Genomic DNA, 21731 nt, shown 5'->3' on the forward strand with positions numbered 1-21731 from the left:
CTATCTAGCTTATTCATCTGCAAACAACTGAATATCCCTTTACAATCCACTGGCAATGTCATTGATATAAAGGTTAAACAATATAGGTCCTAGTACTGAGCCCTGTGGAACCCACTTGTAACCCTTTGCCTCCTTGAAACTGCCCCACCATACACAACTCTCTGATACCAATCTGACATCCAGACCCATGTGCTGCAACTTAAATATCAGCTTATCATGTGGCACCCTGTCAAATGCCTTCGCTAAGTCTAAGAAAATTGCAGTATATGCCTTTCCCTTATCTAATGTTCTTGTAACTTTATTATAAATGGCTAGCATATTGCTAAAACAAGAGTGCCCTTTCACAAATCCATGTTGACTCTCACAGATAACATTACCCTCATCTGCCCAATGCTGTATACAGTCCCTCACTGCTCTCTTCAGGATCTTAACAACTACTGATGACACACAAACTGGCCTATAATTAGACACTTCTGGTCTGTTACCACCCTTATGCAATGGCACTATCTTACCTTCCTTCCATTCCCTGGGCACCTTTCCTTCAGCCAGACTTTCATTGAAAAGCCAGGTTAAAGGCACTGTCAGTTCCCTAACACATTCTCTCAAAACTCGTGGTGAAATACCATCCAGTCCCAAAGCTTTACTGATATCCAGAGTACTCAGTATCTGAAACACACTCTCCTCCTGTACCTCTAAACATTGAACCTGCCCTATCCCTCTAGCATTAAAACTGATTCCTTTAGGATGAAATACTCCAAAAAAGTGTTCATTGAACAATTCCACTATGTCCTCTGCATCAGTCACTCTATTCCCATTTTTATTCCACAATATCATTCTACCACAATCATTTCTCCTCCTACTGGCCACATAGCTAAAAAATTCCCTAGGATTTTCTTTGGATCTTAGTGCCAATCTCTTCTCATATTCCAGTTTCACCTTCCTTACCATACTAGTCACTTTCCTGGGCTGAGTCTCATATTCTTCATGCATCTGTTCTCCACCCCTCTCCATATATTTCTTCTATAACCTCTTTTTCACCTGCAGTTCCTGTTCGATATTGTTTGTCATCCACTTTACATCAAATTGTGCCCTCTTCTTCACTTGGAATACAGCTTACTGTTGCTGCTAACAAACATTCCTTCACAATTTCCCAAGCACTAATGATAACCCGGCCATCCAATTCCGCCCTGCATGCAACTGCTCCAAGTTGATATCTAAGACTATTATAATCACCTGCCTTATAATTCCACATACGTTCCCTTTTCTTTGATACTCCTGCATGTCTGTTCATTTTCCAAGTCAAAACCATATGGTCACTCTCTCCAACTGGTGGGAGAGATGTAATTTCAGTTATTATCAACTCTTCTTATGCTATAACCAAATCTAAAACTCTTGAACCCCTTGTTCCCTCTGTTACATGTTGCCTAAGACATTTGTCCCTCAAGAATTCTAGAAATTCCATTCCCCTATTGCTACATGCATCTTTAATGCTATAAGCATAATCTCTTACTAACTTATATCCTCCCTTCCCCCAACACACATACTCTTATCCATGAGGTTTTGAAAATTGCATTTCCTCAATCTTTCTTCTTAACCAACATTCCAGAGACTGGAAACCACCCTAGTTAATTGACTCTGGATTTTTCATTCATCATCATCATCCTGCTTGTCACATATTTAGGCCTAGAGTGGCTTGTTCCAGCCTTAGAAGTCATCGCTGAATCTCTTAAGAGGAGGATTTTTAATTCAATCCTGCTTATTGGAGCTTGAATCTAGAACAAGATTTCCAGAATATCTAACTCTTAGCCTATCCGTGGTATGCTGATGCATTCTATCAAATAACATTCTTTCTGGATGGGTGGGAGTGATATAACAAAAAAAATTGAATATTTTTTTCTGAGCAATATCATGGGCATTGCATCTCATTAAACAAGTTGATAACAATCATTTTGGGCAACCCTGAATTTGAACTTTTTGATACTCCGATATTTTTTGTTTGTCATGCAATTCTGAATAATAGTTCAGGAATTGGATGAAGTATAACTTTATATTAAAAACAAGAAATAGAAATGCTTTTCTCTGGTTTTGTGTTTATATAGGTGCATAAATTGTTAAGATTTATTTTATATCAAATGTATTTTGATATGAATTTGATTAATCCCCTTATATGTCAAACTGTCTCTCTTTTTTTTTTTTTTTTTTTTTTAAAAAACATTCTGTTTTAATTTCTGGAAACACTTTTCTAGAGATCAAACATGATAATTTTCAGTCTTTCCTCTTAGGATTCAGTAGTTATGTGATGGTGTCATACTGGTTTATGACAGTCATCTTCCATCTAAGATATTCAAAAGCAGACTTCCCAGTTGACCCCACAACCTTTAGATTGGAAAGTGAAAATACAATTCACTCAGCCAATTAGGCTCAAAAAATAAAGTTTAAAGGTGATGGATGTTGCATTAATGATTAACTTTATTATTATTATTACCTCAAGACCTCATGGAGTCAAAGACTCATCTGGAAGGTCCTTTTATCACACACACACATCTTATCATACCGTGTCTTAAACACACTCAAACTCCTTGCAGACACCACACTCTCAGGCAAGGCAATCCAATCATTCGCAACTCTGCACGAAAAAAAACCTGCCTCTCACTCCCCTACTCACACCCTCTTTATACAGTTTCCAGGGATGACCTCTGGTTCTCCCCTGATCTCCCACTATTCTCTGTAGAACTTCTCCACCATTGATCTTATAACAACCCCTTACCAACTTGTAGGTCTCTATCATATCTCCCCTCTTCCTCCTCTCCACCAGACTCTGCAAATTACATCTTCTCAATCTTTCCTCATACTCGACATTCCAGAGGTCAGAAACTACCTTAGTCAGTCGCCTTTGGACTCTTTCCAACATCTCTTCATCCTTCTGAAAACCCGGTGACCAAATCTGGGCATGATAGTCCATATGTGGCCTAATCAAAGCCTTATACAATGGAATAAGAATCTCCCTACTTCTCTGCGTCAGTGTCCTCTGCATTATTCCCAGAAGCCTTTGTCTTCACAATTTTGGCGATGTGTCCCATGAATTTTAGATCCTTATCCACTATCACCCCCAGATCTCTTATTTCCTCTACCTCCAATAATGTTTTCTCACCAAGCATAAATTCTGCATCCCATCTTTGTTTTCCAAATTTTAAAACCTTACATTTTGCAACATTGAACTCGCATTCCCATTTCTGTGCCCAATCACTCAATTTATTCAAGTCTTCTTGCAAGGCCACAACTTTTAACTTCAGCTTTATTATAAAGTGCTCCTTTACAAAAATAATGATTTAAGTCAAGAAAAGAAATCATATACTTTATTGTGATTGAAGTGGATATAGAATGTTTGCTGAAATACAGACAATAACTGTTGTAAATTAATATGATCACTTATCACGTTGAAAAAATGAGATCAACGAGATTGGATATTTAAGATTAATATAGCGAAATTATAATCTGTGGTCATTTAACAAATTGTATGAATTGTTTGAAGGAAGTGGTCATGTATTATCATTATCTTCTCATTTCAGTGATATAATTTTAATCCCAAATACATAATTGATTTAGCTTAAAGTATATATTCACATGAATCTTTTCGCTAGCATATATCATATCCTTATATTCCTGGAACCCCTGACCACAAACAGTAGTTCTTAATCCAGCTAGGACTGAGTTTCCTGCCAATCAATAGCAATCCCAAAACTCCTTTAGGATTAACAAAATGTAAAATGCTTTGCCAGTGATACTACAGTCATCTGTTAAATATTTGCTCAGTTTTAGCAAATGTTTTCTATTTTTCAGAATTAGCGCAACTGTTAGTCAAGTGTTCCGGAATAAATGTTATTGTATTGAGAATTCTAAGAAAAAAAGGATAAAAGGAAAGTTAATTCTTGATATGAGAAGTAATTTTTTTTAAAAATTACAGATGAAGAAGTAGGCAGGTTTATACTATCTTTATTGAGCTCGTTTATGGAAAATAGTTTTCTGCCTGGATATGAACTGTTAACTGAAGGAAGATTTCAAGTGTGAGAAGTGGGGTAAGTGAAGCTTTTATGATACTCAGCAAAAAAAAAAAAAAAAAAAAAATTAAAGTTTTGACAGTAGGCTGCTTACATATTACTGAACTCTACTGAAATCTTCAAAAAAAAAAAAAAAAAAAGGAAAAACATGATATATCTAATTTTAAAAATTGATTGTTGGATAGAAAATTTTCTTCTGTCCAGGGCAAGTACCTTTCTCTTCCACTGTTTAGTGCTGATTCTGTTTAGCAGACACATCAGAATTGCTAAGAGAAGACTTCCTCTTGGTATTATATAGTTTACCAGGGCTCATTGGCTCATTCATTTTTTCCCTTTGGCCACTTACTTCACAGAAAAATCTTAATGCAAAATTACTTTACGCTGTAAAAATAGGCAAAGAAAACAGTTGCATTCTCAGTAATGACTCTCTAGAACAAGTAATGCATTCTAGTTATTTGGATACAGTTTATAGTGAATATGGTAAATATGAGAATACATAATAAGTAAACAAAGCTAGCATGGCAGGAAGCCAAGAGAATCAACCAAAATAACAAGCCACCAGTAAACATGACATAATTAATTTTACTATATGAATTTCACTGTTTGAAATAAACTAATCACAGAAGACTGGAGACCACAGATATGAGAGTTCAGAGAAAGTTTGGGAAACAATAGATAGCATTAAATATGAAGATACTGAAAAGAACTTTGGCATTATTAATATTTAAGAATAGGTAAGCAGAATTTTTTTTTTATGTTGCCCCCACCTGCAAAAAGTTTATTTGTCAACCTAAAATATATTTGTACAGTGGGGTGTGCTAAGTATTTTTTTATTGGTTATATATATATATATATATATATTTTTTTTTTTTTTTTTTTTTTTACCTACTTCAGAAAGCCTGCTCTAGAGACCAAACATGGAACTTTTCAAGCCAGATTTTCAGTTAGTGGGGTGGTAATCTCACACTGGATTATGAAACTCATTGCCTACTTAAAGACAATCACAAACATCCATGCCTGTGGTGGGCTTCAAACCTGTAACTTGTTGGTTGGAGAGGTGATACACTCTCCAACCAGCTTATGGAAGTTGGTATGATCATTCAACCTGAATAGGAGATGAATGAGATAAACAGGTGTGTGAATCAGGGGGAAAAAACCTAGAGGAAGACACTATTGATAGATTGACAGTATTGATACATTTCGGAGTGCTATTAGAAAATGGAATAAGAGCCGTTTCAAATGTGGCCTGAAAAGAAGAAAATCATTAATTAAAAACTATTAATGAAACAGCTAATTGTATTTGATTTCATAATATTTAGGTGCACTATCTTAATGATGACAATGTTTCTGAAAATTTTGATCATCTAGCCTAAATATAATGTCAACATTTTTGTTCTCTATCCACGTAGGACAAAACTCTTGGATTTCATCAGCCATTAATCCTAAGAAATGAATTCATCATTTGCAAAAAATACTAACTGCAGTCATCTTTTCCATGTGGTTCTATAGAAATTGGATGTTCATTTATCATTGCATATCTAGAAACTAATTCACTCTCTCTTCATGTTTTATCACCATACAGAAATTTGAAATGATAAAAATGCTTTTTAAGAGTTGGCACTATATCTTCATCTAATCAAATATCAATGCAAGAATCTTCTTTTCCATATGGTTATGTTGAAATTGGATGTTCATTTATCATTGGATATCCAGAAACCAGTTCTCCCCCTCCCCTATGTTTTTGTCATTCTATACTATAGAATTTTGAAATGATGTGATAAAAATGCTTCTTAACAGAGTTGCCACTATCTTTCATGTAATCAAAAATCAGCCAAGTCCACAACTTCTATCTTTTTAATGTGAATTTAAGCAGGGTACTGGTATCTTACACCAGATGACAAAAATCTTATCCCACATAAATTATTATTATTATTATCCAGGCCTCCATGGAGTCAAAAGACTCTTCGTGGGAGGTCCTTCCTAAGAAACACAAAGTCTATCGACTCATCGAGGGCAGGTCCCTCCCCTAAGAAACACAAAGTCTATCGACTCATCGAGGGCAGGTCCCTCCCCTAAGAAACACAAAGTCTATCATACCACTCCTTAAACTCATTGATCTTTCTCACTTTCACCACTCCATCAGGCAATGCATTCCATGGTTCAACCACATTCCATGCAAAGAAACCACTCCTCACCCTCTTGCTCACTGTTTCCTTTTGTAACTTCCAGGGATGGCCTCTTGTCATCCTTCCCGCTGTTCAACCAAGCAAAAGAACTCCCCAGTGTCAACCCTGTAACCATCTCTCAACAGTTTAAAAGTCTCAATCATATCACCTCTCCTTCTTCTATCCACCAAACTCTGCAGTCCACATTCCCTCAGCCGATCCTCATAACCAAAATTGTACAGTTCTGAAACCATCTTTGTCATCCGTCTTTGTACCCTTTCCACAGTTAATTTATCCCCTTCAAATCCTGGGGACCAAATCTGAGAACAATAGTCTAAGTGTGGTCTAATCAGAGTCTTATACAACGGAATGATAACCCTTTTATCTCTGCAGGTCAGTGTCCTTCTCATAATTGCAGCAATCCTCTGTGTTACCTTCTCCACCTTTGCAATATGTCCCCTAAATTTCAGGTTTCTATCAATCATCAACCCCAGATCTCTTGTCTCCCCTACTTCCTCCAGTATAATTCCTCCCATAGAATATGCAGCGTCCCATCGATGTTTCCCAAACCTCAAGACATTAGATTTGGCTGCATTAAAGCGACACCCCTATTCATTTGCCCATCTATTTAGCTTATTCAAATCCTCTTGCAGGGCTACCACATCTGCACTATTACTAATAATCCTTCCTAGCTTCGCATCATCTGCAAACAACTGAATATCCCCTTGCAATCCACTGACATTGTCGGTGATATAAAGGTTAAACAATATAGGTCCCGGTACTGAGCCCTGTGGGACCCCACTTGTAACCCTTTGCCTCCTTGAAACTTCCCCACCATACACAACTCTCTGATACCTATCAGACAGCCAATCCTGAATCCAGTTGACCAATCTGACATCCAGACCCATGTGCTGTAACTTAAATATCGGCTTATCATGTGGCACCCTGTCAAATGCCTTCGCTAAGTCTAAGAAAATGGCAGTATATGCCTTTCCCTCGTCTAATGTTCTTGCAACTTTATTATAAAAGGCTAGCATATTGCTAAAACAAGAGTGCCCCTTCAGAAATCCATGTTGACTCTCGCAGTAATTGCCAGGACAGATTTTCAAAAATGTAGTATAGCCATTATTTAATCAAGAGACGTATCAAAACCTGATCTCAAGTTCTATTTGAAAAATGATTTTCAAATAGAACTTGAGAAAGCATGATCATGGGTAATGCTTTTTTCCCAAAATAAATTTGCATATGTAACCTCAAGGAACATTTCTATCCTTCTGATTTATGATGTCTACTCAGGATTCCCTTAGAGTCCAAAAAATACTGTGGAAGACAGAGCTGCACTTCTGTGGTGCAGCTCTGTCTTCCCATCAGCCTTCACAAAAGAATGCAAATATATTGTATACATTAGTCTTAACACCCTGAATGATCTAAAGTTTAAATAATCCAGAACTCTGAAATTAAATATGGAACTTTTTTTCCAACCCACTTAGACTTCCTAGTAGAGTGGTGTTCTCTCACCTGGTAATGAAATGTATCTACCAACTAAAGACATTCACAAATATTTGTGCCATTCGTGGGATTTGAACCTGTAGTCTGTTGATTGGAGAGCAAATTTGCTATCTGTTTGACTATCTGTTTGAAGAAAAGAGAAAGCATATGTATGTTTCTTTTTTCTGTATATATGCCTTTTATATGTGCTTTTTCTGCTTTCTTATTTCTGGGTTTGGGACCCTCTTCAATGAATCATGCATAGCTCACCCTCTGACGCACTCTGAATTTGAATAGAAAGACTGTAGCCTTAATTCAAGTTGTCATACTGTTCTCCTGAACTAATATCTTTCTCTAACATATAATGCTTTTATTTTAAAGAAGAAATTCTGGCAATTCAATGCATTCAGTAACACCTGTTCAGTGTGCCCTGGCATATACTCATTTATTCATTTCAGTTACTCATTTATGAATAGCATGCCTTGTTTTCACTATATATCAAATTCTACCGTGACTCCTTTGGGTAATGGTCTTCATTCTTTTTTTGTTTATATTCCTTTCACTGTGAAGTAGCATAAAAGCTGAACATGTAAATAATTTTATTAATAAGAGATATGAAATCCATGAATTAAAATTTACATATATTACATTGCTAATTTAATTTTTTATAATGAGAACATTCTTGTTGCAAGTTTGTTTAATGGTATGCAGACAGTTACTTATAAGTTATAATGTGCATTATTTTCTTCTGGTTGTGTTTTCATGATCTTCACTTTGCTGTGCAAATAATTGTATAGACAAATAATTATCTATGTATTATTATGTATATTTTACCAAGACTGATTATTTTAACCTTTTTATTGAAGTAAACAAGTTTGGCAGTGAATGCCATGCTTCATCATAGTTCAATGTATCATTTTTTTTTTTTTTTTTTGATAATTCATATTTAGTATTTATAGGAAGGAGATAACAATACAGATTATATAATTACTAAAATAATTTAATCATTATTTTCAGTATTCTGCCAAGTCAAATTGGCATCATTAGGGAACAATACACAGGTAGATAACGTGGCCATGCAATCATTACGTGAGGAAGTGAGACTGAAGTGAAGAAGGCCTCAAGTCCTGAATTCTGTCACATAATAGTGGGCTTAATGGGCACTCGTGGCCATTAGGATTTTGTTTCTGAGGAGAAGGCGCTTCTCCTCGGATCAGTCACTTGATAATATATCACCATGATTATATTGGAGGAATGTGCCAGGGAGTTGACATCTGCTTTCACATATTTGTTCAATATGAGTCTTACATTGTGGGTCAAGGTCCAATGGAGGAGAAGGAAGTGAAGATTGTACCACTTCATAAGGGAGGTGACTCAAGCATCAAATTGTAGGCCAGTCTGTGTCAGATGTGATTAAAGTGTTGGAGAGGCTAGTGAGACCCAGGATCTAGAATTGGATTGACAACAGTGGTATTATCTTTGATGGATAGAACAGCTGCATTGGACCAAGGATATATACACATTAGTATAATGTGAGTATCAGTAAGTTGTTTATATGAGAAATTGCTTCAGGGCCATTGCTGTTTAGCTTGTACGTTAATAATATTCGGAAAGATTTTAATGGAGAGAGTTTATTTTTCACTTGGTTAGACTATAATAAGTTTAGTTTAATCCTTTATCCAAGTGTGAGCAAACGAAGTTTGTGCCTGAAAGTATCTTCAGGACTGGGGTAAGGTAGTGCAACACCAGGCAACTCGTTGCAAAGGTGGAGAAAGTTCTCACCACTCCTATCTCAGTATCTCCCATAATGCAAAGCATATCTCCTTGCAGATATGTGTAATGCTATGCATTAAGGCAAGCGCCACTACCCATACCGGTTTCGACCTTTATTGAGGTCTCGTCAGTGGGAGCCAGGCCCAGTAGTGGAGATGCAAAGGCAGAAGCAATGAATGGTCATCCTAACCTATAGGAGTTGCCAAAGGGTGTGCAATCTTATTATTAAATTACTCCGGATTCCGAGAAAGATGTTGAGAGTATATTTTTCACTTGGTTAGACTATAATAAGTTTAGTTTAATCCTTTATCCAAGTGTGAGCAAACAAAGTTTGCGCCTGAAAGTATCTTCAGGACTGGGGTAAGGTAGTGCAACACCAGGCAACTCGTTGCAAAGGTGGAGAAAGATCTCACCACTCCTTCATGCATAGCATTACACATATCTGCAAGGAGATGTGCTTTGCATTATGGGAGATACTGAGATAGGAGTGGTGAGAGCTTTCTCCACCTTTGTAATGAGTTGCCTGGTGTTGCACTACCTTACCCCAGTCCTGAAGATACTTTCAGGTGCAAACTTTGTTTGCTCACACTTGGATAAAGGATTAAACTAAACTTATTATAGATTTTAATGGAGATATTCAGTTGTCTGTTGATAATGCAAAGTAGGGAAGAACTATGAGGTGTAGAGCAGATGTTGTGGCTTCACAAGAAGACTTAAATAGACTGAGTGAAGGAGCATGGAAGTGGGGATTCTGTTCAGTTTTGTGAATTGTAAGGTTTTAAAAATTTGGAAAACAAAGATGAGATGTAGAATTTACTGTTAGTGCATTTATATTATTATTATTATTATTCCTGATACCTCCAAGGAGTCCGAAGACTCATCGCGGGAGGACATCTTCAACTATCTCTACACCTTACCTCTACTACGAATCAACGCCATCTACCACCCACCTCCAACACCACCACAACTAGTAATTTTTGTCTGTAAATTGCGTGTGTTCTGAAGGGCCGATTTGTATGTATGCGGGATGAAAAACCCGAGTTTCCGGGAGAAAATTGATGGAGGAAATAAGAGATCTTGGAGTAACAATGGATAATTATCTAAAATTTGGAGAGCACATTGCCAAATTTGTGAAGACAATACAATGAATCCTATCAGTGATGTAGAGAACAGTGACTGGTATTAGGAAGATAATTTTGTTTCCATTGTATTTGTATATGGCCTTGATTAGGCCATATATGAACTACTGTGCATATTTTGTCAAATGGTTTTAAAAAGAATGTAAAGATATCGGAAATGGTCTAGAGGCAATTGACTGAGGTAGTTTCTGGTAGAAGAAGAGGGGTGATATGATAAAGATGTATAAGTTGATAAGCAGTTGTTGTAGTATTAACATTGAATAGGTTTTTCATAAAGTGGTGGGAAATGATGGTTGGGGGGGGGATAGGTTAAGAATCCCTGGAAGCTTTACAAGGAGGATATGAGCAAGGGAGTGAGAAGCAGGTTTTTTCATGGAAAACTGTGACTAATTGGATGGCATTGCCTATGAGTTGTCTGTAGAAAATTTGAATGTATTTAAGATATAGTATGATGAGCTGTGTGCATGACAAAGGAACCTCCTGCAATGTCTTTGACTCCATCTTGGGGATATAATAATTATTTTCAGTTGATCGTATGTACATCTGTTTGTGTAACCTCTTGACCAAGAGGTTGCACTTTAGAATATGACTTTAGAATATTTTATGTCATCTCTTTTTTCACTTTAATGCTACTTGCATAGTATATTTTGTTATATTACATGAGATCAGACAAAACCTGATTTTCTCTCTTTAAATAATTTGAAACAAAAATAAATCTTTAATATTAGATAATTCAGTGAGTATGAAACAATACATTGAATGTACATTTCTGTTTAACCACCCAAACAACTGTGTTGTTGAAATATTATGCTGTGTATCTGTGTTATTTCTATAGTATCCAAATACAATTTCAGTTTCAATAGGCACTTTGCATCCATATAATATTGATGTGAATTACGTCATGGCCAGTATGGGTTAATATTTATTTCGGTGAAACATTTTGTGCATTATAAATATCTATAGCTAAAATAAATATCTATAGCTAAAAAATTACAGCTCCATACCTTTTTCAAATCTCACAAAATGTCAATTCTTATTAATCTAAGGATCAACACCACATACTCTTTTGGTTTCACCTTTTTGTGGGAACTCTTTAAACAGAATTCACTGGGAAAAACAACCATCCCATGCCAAGGCAAGGAATACTGTGTACTCTTAAGAAACTTAATTGCTTAAATTGTGTGGAGATATTGAAAACTGTGATATTAAGACCTCCTAACTCTCAGCTACATCTGTTGTGCAATACCTATTGAGACCACACAGTTCACTACTCTAGGCTCTGATCTATTATTTCTTTGTTTGCTTGCATGATGCAGACCTCAGCCTTCAATGTTGTCCTCCTTGATGTATTTAATATAAAATGAACTAGTAAAGAAAGTGTATTTAAGTCTGAATACTCGATGCTTCATATTTAATAAGTAAACCATGAGGAGAATTTTACATTTTAAATATGATGAATTATATTAGGTATAATAAAATTAACATCTTAACATCAAAAACTTTTCATTATATTGTTTCACCTATTTCATTTGGTTGCTGAAAATTACTTCTGATCAGAAGAAATAATTTGTTTCAAATACTTTATTTCTAGCATCTTAGATAAGGAAGATGCTGCTGTTCTTCCATTACTGCAAGCTGGCTTTAATAGAGTGAGTAATGTTTTTGTTCTCCACATCTTTTTCATAAATAACAGTGTTAAAAAGAAGTTGAAGAATCACTACAATTTTAGTGATTTTCTAACTCATTAGAGAATGTGTTTTCTAACTCATTATTTCTTTTTAAATACTCTGAGTTTGGTTCAGTTCAGTTAATTGAGTCAAATGTATTAGATTGGGACAAATCTCCATATTGGCCATTAAACTCATTCACACTTCATACATTCACAGCAATATATTTCACTTACTGTAAACTTCTCTATCATATCGTCACTTTTTCCGCCTCTCTATTAAACTTTTCCATTTACATTTCCTCAGCGTGTCTGTTTCACTGCCTCAACAAATACACTTGTATTAATTTGCCAAATACTTGGGTTTTCTGAATTAACTCAATTTTTATCTCCCTGCAACTGTTATGAGAGGTGGTATGGGGACTTTATGGTGAAAGGAACATTGGGGGTACTTTTCAGAAATTGGAAGAGAAGAATGATGCCAGTAGTCCTTGTCCATGAGTGATGTTATGATAGCATACCTCTATATGAGAACAGTGGAAATGTGGGTGAACAGAAGTTGTAGCATTTGATCTTTTCCAAAATTGTATTTAGAATTATTGATTTTTTTTTCAGTTGTTGCAAGCTACAGTGTAGGCTGAGGGTAATGCTAAAGTTTTAGTCTCAAGCCATTTATGATCCGAATTTTTTTTCATTATGAGTGAATTTTAATTTTGAGTGAATTAAAGGATGAAAGTCACGATTCCAGTTAGAATAATTTCTGTCTTTGGTCTGAGTAGGTGAATGGATCAAGAGCACTGAAGCGCTAATCATACCATGGAAAGAGGTAGTATGAGTCAAAGAGCTCATCCCATTTAGCATTCTTGTAATGTCAGAGGACACGTGACTGAGAATGGCTGAGTATATGTTATTCTGAAGTGAAGGAAACTTGGATCAGGTGGTAGTCTGCATTACCAAGAGGAGAACTCAGATTCATAGTGTATTTGGAAAGATGCTTGTTAGAAAGAGGTCAAGAATGTTGATAAGATAAGAATTGTGTCATATTCTGATAGAGAGATTTGGGTTGGTGATAATGGTATGTGGCATTCCTGAGTCCTTGATCAGTGGAACTGGAGAAGCCAAGCCAATTTGGACATTGAGGTCTCCTTTGGATGATCTCACTGTTTGGATATTTTGACTGCAGAAAAATCAAGATTTAAAGATAAGTACTTGAAGATGCCTAACTTGTTATCACGATTTGGAGAGCAGTGGAGACAGCAAATAAATGCAACATGGGTTGGTAGGAAAATTTTGAAACAGCAAATTAAAAGTGGGGGGGAGGGATTCAAGATTTTGCATTTTCTGACATGGGATATCAGTTATGATCAATGCAGAAGTGCTGCCCTTGTTGTAGAAAGACTTGTACAAGGTGTAGTTAGTGCAAATGAGATGGACAGTGGTTGTTGAAGTCTCCAGCTGAGATCCTGTTAGAAATAATTTGTTTCAATAATGAATACCGTGAGTTGGCATAATCAAAAGAAATATAAAAACAGAGGAAAACTCGCATAAAAACTTATTTAATGTAAAATTTTTGCCCAAGTGTCATAGGTACTACAGGATCATAGAACAGCAATTAAACAATAACAGATGATGCTTTTTAGCATCATCTGTTATTGTGATGATGATTTATGATGATGATTCCGGATCTCCATGGAGTTGCAAGACTCATCATGGGAGGACCACCCTAGAAAACACAGTCTATACTGCCACTCCTTGAATTCATTCACCGTTCATGCTTTCATCACTCTATCAGTCAATGCATTCAAATGTTCAACCACCCCTACATGCAAAGAAACCGCTCCTCATCTTCTTGCTCATGACTTCCTTTTGAAACTTCCAGGAAAGCCCACTTGCTCCTTCTCTCTGTTCCACAAATGAAAGAACTTCAGTGTCTTCCCTGTAACTACCTCTCAACAGTTTAAATGTGTCAATCATATCACTTCTCCTTATATCCAAACTTTAAGGAGGAAAAAGGAGATGTGATATCATTGAGACATTTAAACTGTTGAGAGGTATGCAGTATGCTATTACTTCCCTCAAACACTCCTTTATCCCTTATGCACTATCAATATCCAGTTCTTATAGTTTCACATACCATGACACTGGTCTAAGCAATCTCCTAACTTTGTCATACTTACCAACCCTGTAATTTCACATACATCTCCTCTTAATTGAAAACTCCACACATTTAGCCACCTCCCAGGTCAAAATTTGTATGATCATTCTCATTGTCCTAACTTAAACAGATCCAGTGATCTATGTCTATCCCTTTTGTGGGAGACTTAAAAGATTAGCAGATCTAAAAAACACTTACTTTATTTATTTATATATCTTTTCTTTTTTTTTTTTAAGTTAGGAAATTATTGAGTGTATTTACAGCAGGGTTTATAGACTGTACTAGCAATATAAATTGGGAAGAGGAAACACTAATGGTAGGGAAATGGAATTTCAGGAATTCTTGAGAGACAAATGTCTTAGTACCAGAAATTCCATTTCACTACCATTATATGCAGTTTCCTCTTCCTAATTTATACTGCTGTAGTACAGTCTATAAATATAAATACTGCTGTAAAATATAGTTGATAATTTCCTTGCTTGCCTCCGTAGCGCAATTGGAAGAATGACGGTACATTGCACCCTTCGATTGGAATAGGCCTAAGTTCTATTCTCATCTTGATGGGAGGAATCTTTATCTGGTTAATTTCAATCGAAGGTGAGTTAGCTGATCTTATATGGAGGTAGCAGGGTTTTTTCTCCCAGAAACTCAGGTTTTTCATCCCGCATACAGACAAATCGGCCCTTCAGAACACATGCAACAGACAAAAAATACTAGTTGTGGTGGTTTTGGAGGTGGGCGGTAGATGGTATTGATGGAGATGATTCGTAGTAGAGGTTAGGTGTAGAGACAGTTGTAGGTGTCCTCCCGCGATGAGTCTTCGGACTCCTTGGAGGTATCAGGAATAATAATAATAATAATAATTTCCTAACTTTATTTACTTATATATCTTTCTCTTCTTTTGTTTCAAAGTGCTTTTTAGATCTGTTAATCTTTCCAATTTCACACAGAAGGGATTGACATAGACCATCAGATCTGTTTAAGTTAGGACAATGAAATAAACTTTCACACATTTCTTTATAAAGACATTCTATGAGGAAACAACGAATGACTTTTGTCTTGTTCCAGTAAACTGTTTAGTGCAGATAGCATGCTTAGCAAGTCCACACTGTATAGGTTCAAGATATTTAATATAGGACTTATGCTCTTCTAGATGAATAAAAGCTGATCTTTAGGTTTGTCTAAAATAACCAACAAGAGGAAGGAATATGGTAGACACCTGGAAAACCTAGAGATTGAATCTTGTCCTTAGGAAAAGCAAGAAAAATGGAGAATTTTTTGATTGTATGAAAGGCAACAAAAATATTCAGTGGTTTTAAAACATTTGGTATGTGTCCAGAAATGCTTTGTATGCAAGGGATAGCGAGCTATTTCTTCTGTATTGGAAGTGGTAGATATACCATAACTGTTAAAAGCTTTTTTGATGAAAGAATCCTTAAAACTATTTGATAAAACGGTGGATTTAATATGTGGTAATTTTTTCTGTGAAAGTTCCTCTGACAAACATAAAGGATAAACACGATGTACTGAAGTCTTAATAGGTCCAGCCTTTTCATGTTCATGGTGAAATTCAGCATGGATATTATTATTATTATCCAGGACTCAATGGAGTGAAATGACTCATCATGGGAAGTCGTTTTTAGGAAACACAAAGTTTATCATACCACTCCTTGAACCCATAGACCATTCCCGCTCCAACCACTCTCTCAGGCAATGCATTCCAAGGTTCAACCACCCTCCACGCAAAGAAACCACTCCTCACCCTCTTGTGCACAGCTTCCTTTCGTAACTTCCAGGGATGGGCCCCTTGTCATCGCTCATTCCACCAAGTGAAAGAACTTTCCAATGTCTATCCTATAACTGCCTCAGAACAGTTTAAAAGTCATATCACCTCTCCTTCTTCTATCCACCAAACTCTGCAGTCCACATTCCCTCAGTCGATCCTCATAACTCATATTGTACAGTCCTGCAACCATCTTTGTTATCTGCCTCTGTACCCTTACCACAGTCAATTTATCCCCCTTCAAATCCTGGGGATCACATCTGAGAACAATAGTCTAAGTGTGGTCTGATCAGGGTCTTATACAATAGAATGATAACTCTTTTATCTCTGCAGGTCAGTGTCCTTCTCAGTATTGCAGCAATCCTCTGAGTTACCCTCATCACCTTTGCAGTGTGCTCCCTGAATTTCAGTTTTCTATCAATCATCACCCCCAGATCTCATGTCTCCACTACCTCCTCCAGTACAGCTCCTCCAATTGAGTATGCATCCTCCCATTGATGAACCTCAAGACCTTACATTTTGCTGCATTAAAGCAATACCCCCATTCATTTGCCCATCTGTCTAGTTTATTCAAATCCTCTTTCAGGACTGCCACATCTGCATTATTACTGATAACTCTTTCCAGCTTCACATCATCTGCAAACAACTGAATGTCCCCTTGTCCATTGACAATATCATTCATATAAAAGTTGAACAATACAGGTCCCAATACTGAGCCCTGTGGAACCCCACTTTTAATCTTCTGCTTCCTTGATATTGCCCCAACATACACAACTATCTGATACCTATCAGTCAGCCAATCTTGAATCCATTTGATTAACTCAACATTTAAACTCATGTGCTACAACTTAAATATCAGCTTATCATGTAGCACCCTGTCAAACGCCTTTGCAAAATCCAAAAAAATGGCAGTATATGCCTTTCCCTCATCAACTGCTCTTGTCACTTTAACGTAAAAGGCAATAATATTACTAAAGCAAGAGCGCCCCTTAACAAATCGCTGTTGATTCTCACAGATAACATTACCCTCATCTGCCCAATGCTGTATATAGTCTCTCAACAATTTCTCCAAGACCTTAACAACTACTGATGACACACAAACAGGCCTATAATTAGACACTTTCAGTCTGCTACTGCCCTTATGCAGCAGCACTATCTTACCTTCCTTCCATTCCCTGGGTACCTTTCCTGCAGCCAGACTTTTATTGAAAAGCCAAGTCAATGGAGCTGTCAGTTCTTTAGCACATTCTCTCAAAACCCATGGTGAAATACCATCCAGTCCAACAGCTTTACTAGTATCCAGAGTAATCAGTATTTGGAACACACTCACCTCTAAACCCTGAACCTGCCCTATCCCTCTAGTATTAAAAAATCCTCTAGGATGAAGTACTCCAATAAAGTGCTCATTGAACAACTCCACTATGTCCTCTGCATCAGTCACTCCATTCCCATTTTTATCCTGCAATGTCATTCTTCCACAGTCCTTTGTCTGCCTACTGGCTACATAGCTAAAAAATTCTCTAGGATTTTCTTTGGATCTTAGTGCCAGTCTCTTCTCATATTCCAGTTTTTCCTTCCTCACCATTCTGGTCACTCTCCTGGCCTGTGTCTTATATTCTTTGTGTACCTCTCCTCCACCCTCTCCTTATATCTCTCCCATAATCTCTTTTTCAACTGCAGTTCCTGTTTGATATCGTTTGTCATCCACTTTACACCAAATTGTGCCCTCTTCTTCCTTTGTGGAATACAGCTTACTGTTGCTGCTAACAAATATTCTTTCACAATTTCCCAAGCACTAATGATATACTGGCCTTTCAATTCTGCCCTCCATGGAACTGCCTCTAGTTGATACCTGAGACTATTATAATCACCCAGCTTAGCTTATAATTCCACATATGTTCCCTTTTCTTTGATATACCTGCATGTCTGTTCATCTTCCAAGTCAAAACCACATGGTCACACTCTCCAACTGGTGGGAGAGATGTCATCTCAGTTATTATCAGCTCTTCTGATGCTATGACTAAATCCAATACCCTTGAACTTCTTGTTCCCTCTGTAACATGCTGCCTAACACATTTGTCCCTCAAGAATTCTAGAAATTACAGCCCCTTATTACTACATGCATTTTCCTCTTCCAAGCTAATACTGCTTAAAATCTCCCATAACAATCATTATTCTTGCATTTGCCAAGCTCAACTGCCTAAACATCTCCTGGTCTCCACCCTCTGTGCTCCTTGGTTTATAGCAACACGCCACTAAATATCCTGTCTTGGCCACTTCTACCTCACATCATATGCTTTCAAAACCATTTGTGTTACTTCCTTCCAAAGCCTCCACTCTTAGAGGACATGAGTCATCACTTATCGTAAGCAGTACTCCACCATCATGTTTTCCTTTCCTATCCTGCCAAAAAATGCTGTGCCCTGCCAGTTCAATTCCGGTTATTTATCATCCTCTGTCAACCAAGTCTCAGAGATCCCAATAATCTTTGGCAAGGTTGATGCTATCAGCACCACCAATCCATCTCATTTAATTCGGATACTCCTGGCATTAGTATAGAGATATAATAGTCTCTGTGTGAGTCTTCTTTCAAAAAACTGAAAATTGTAAGCTTCCATCTAATTGGTGAAGAATTAAAAGATTTAAAAAGGCTAACTGGTTATTTTCATCTTATTATAAGGTGAATTGGATTGTGGGATGAAATGCATTTAATTTGGAAAGAAACTGCTATAACTCAGAGGAAGAGCCATTCCAAATTGCAAAAATATCGTCCAAAAATCCATAGCACTGTGTAGGTCTTGATGAAATATTATCCATGATACATTGTTCAAAATGTTTCATGAAGTTGGCAATAGCAGGAGAAATAGGATTGTCTGTGGCTGTTCCTTTGATTTTTTTTAAAGAGAAATAACCAGAATGTATAATAAAATTGAATAGTTTAACAATATCTAAAGGAAATTCTTCTTGAAGTAATTCAAGGGTGTCTTATAAAGGGATATTAGTAAACAAGGTTATAGCATCTAAACTGATCATAATAGTGGAAGTGGCCAGATGAAGATCAGAAATTTTATTTTGAAAATTCAAAGTGGTTTCTTATATAAGTAGCAGTTCTTCTAGTTGAGGTATCAAGTAAATTGGATAAGAATTTAGATATCTTATAATTGGGACATCCTATACAGTCGCTAACTGGTCTTAATGGACTACCTTGCTTATGAGCTCTCAGAAGACTATAATTTAGGTGGATGACCAAAGAAGGTTTTAAGCTTTTTCTTTTGTTCTTCATCCCAATTAGAAACATTATCAATAAGAGAATGAAGTCTGTTTAGCTGACTACGGGTAGGATCGGATGTGAAGGACCCATAAGTTAAATAGTTGTTGAAAGTTTTCGCTTGGTTATACTATAAATTAAAGATGCAAAGAAATTATATTCTTGGTTTAATCCTTTATCCAAGTGTAAGCAAATAAAATTTGCACTTAAAGTAACTTTACAATTGGGCAACTCGTATATAGAGGCTAATGGCTTCTATATATCGTATATAGACTTGTATATAGATACTAATGACTTCTATTCCTTCATGGTGATTATCGCAATTTTTCACACCCTCATAGGTACGTAGTTATTTAAACCAGAGTGCTCAAGTTGCAGTCATGGGTGGAAAACAATGGCATTAAAACATAGTTTAAAAAAGTAAATGATCATTGGCACTCACACAGAATAGTGCAAAACAGGTGAAATATTTTACGTTAAACTATAAATAAGAATGGAAAGCATATGCTCATGGTGAGTGAAGGGTGTAACACCTGATACAGGCTAATTGACAAAGTGTGTTCTCACATTTAAGATTGCAGTACAATGTGGAGAATGTATGAGTAATATTGTCTAATAAGTTTGTCTGGAGTTTTGGGCAAGGTGTTGGAGAAGCTGGTGAGGACAAGGAATATTGTGTTTTAGCAATCTGCTTTATAAACTAGTAGTTAGATTGGAGCAGATGGGTTTGGATAATAGATTAGAGATTGGATTGGAGATTGGCTATCCAATAGGTATCAACAGGTTTGTGTGGGAGTGATATCTCAGAAGAGGAAAGTCACTAGTGGGTGCTCTAGGAATCTGTTTTGTGGCCATGGTTATTTAATTTGTATGTAAATGACATTGCAAAGGGCTTAAATGGTATGTACAGCTGTTTTCAGATGATGCAAAGTTGGGGAGAGTTATGAGAAGTAGAGCAGATTTTGTAATTTTGCAAGAGGACCTACATAGACTATCTGAATGGGTGAGTTTATGGAGATGTCAGTTTAATGTAGCAAAGCTTTTAAAATTTAGAATTAATAAATTCTAAATTTAATTCTAAAATTTAGTATTAAGAAAATTTAAATTTAGGATTAAAATTAAGCAAAAATAGGATGCAGAGTATAGGATTGGTGGGGATTTAGATGATGTGGAGGAGATAAAAGATCTGGATGTGATGGTGGATAGGACCTTAAAATTTTGTGGACATTTTACTAAAATTGTGAGGACAACACAGTGGATTATGGGAATGATGTGTAGGGAAAGGATGTTTTGATTCCATTGTACAAGGCTTTGATCAGGCTGCATTGTTATGTGCACAGATTCAGTCACATGATTTTCAAAAAATATAATGAAATGTTGGAAGGGGTTTAGAGATGATTGTCTAATAAGTTGGTTTCTGCTCTCTGGAATATGAGGACAGATTGAGAGAATGCAAATTACAGAGCCTAGTGGACAGAATGAAGAGGGGAGACATGATCAAGACATATAAGTTGGTAAGGGGTAATTACTAAATTAATGTGGATGAGATTTTTTGTAAAATATCTGGAAATGGGGAGAGAATGAGAGGCCTTCCCTGAAAGCTGTATATGGTGGTTGTGAGCAGTGGGGAGGAGGAGGAGATTTTTTGCATGGAGAGTGGTGAGTGATTGGACTGCACTGCCTGAAAGTGTGGTGAGTACAGGGGACAAGACAGTGGATGCATTTAAGTCAAGATTCATAATGAACCATGCATGTGAGAGTTGGACCTCCCATGATGAGTCTCTCGACTCCATGAGGGTGTGTTACTAATGATAATGCACCATACTCTTCTACATACGGAGTCCCAAAGTCCTAAGACTCGCAAGATTTTTTTCTCACTGAAGGCAGTCATCAAAAGAGCTGCACTGATATCAGCAGCACTGATATCTTGCTGTATCACACAAATAAATGACTAGGAATATGGTGTAAACAACATATGTTAATGGACCACCTCGTGAATGGTTTCCACAGTCCAGGCAAGTGAAGGCAGTATTATGGTATGGGATATGTATTGACCAATGCTTGACTGGTGTTTCCTGCTGATGGCTTATAACAGACCGTGTGTTGTTTTGTTATATCATTGATATTATTATTATTATTATTATTCCTGATACCTCCAAGGAGTCCGAAGACTCATCGTGGGAGGACATCTTCAACTGTCTCTACACCTTACCTCTACTACGAATCAACGCCATCT

General features: G+C 36.7%; 1 protein-coding gene across 2 annotated transcripts in view; it reads left to right on the plus strand.

Moving 5' to 3' along the window:
• Positions 1-21731, plus strand: part of Pde8 (phosphodiesterase 8) — a 464293-nt gene that overhangs the window by 194638 nt on the left and 247924 nt on the right. For both annotated transcript variants that reach the window (XM_090406572.1, XM_090406573.1), the window contains exon 5: positions 12215-12272. In XM_090406572.1, the coding sequence (XP_090262698.1) occupies positions 12215-12272 (58 nt within the window). The remainder of the gene's footprint in view (positions 1-12214; positions 12273-21731) is intronic.

Source organism: Typopeltis vanoorti, chromosome 16 (assembly GCF_054136105.1).
Source record: "Typopeltis vanoorti isolate ZY-2024b chromosome 16, IOZ_Tvanoo_1.0, whole genome shotgun sequence".
Taxonomy (NCBI): Eukaryota; Metazoa; Arthropoda; class Arachnida; order Uropygi; family Thelyphonidae; genus Typopeltis; species Typopeltis vanoorti.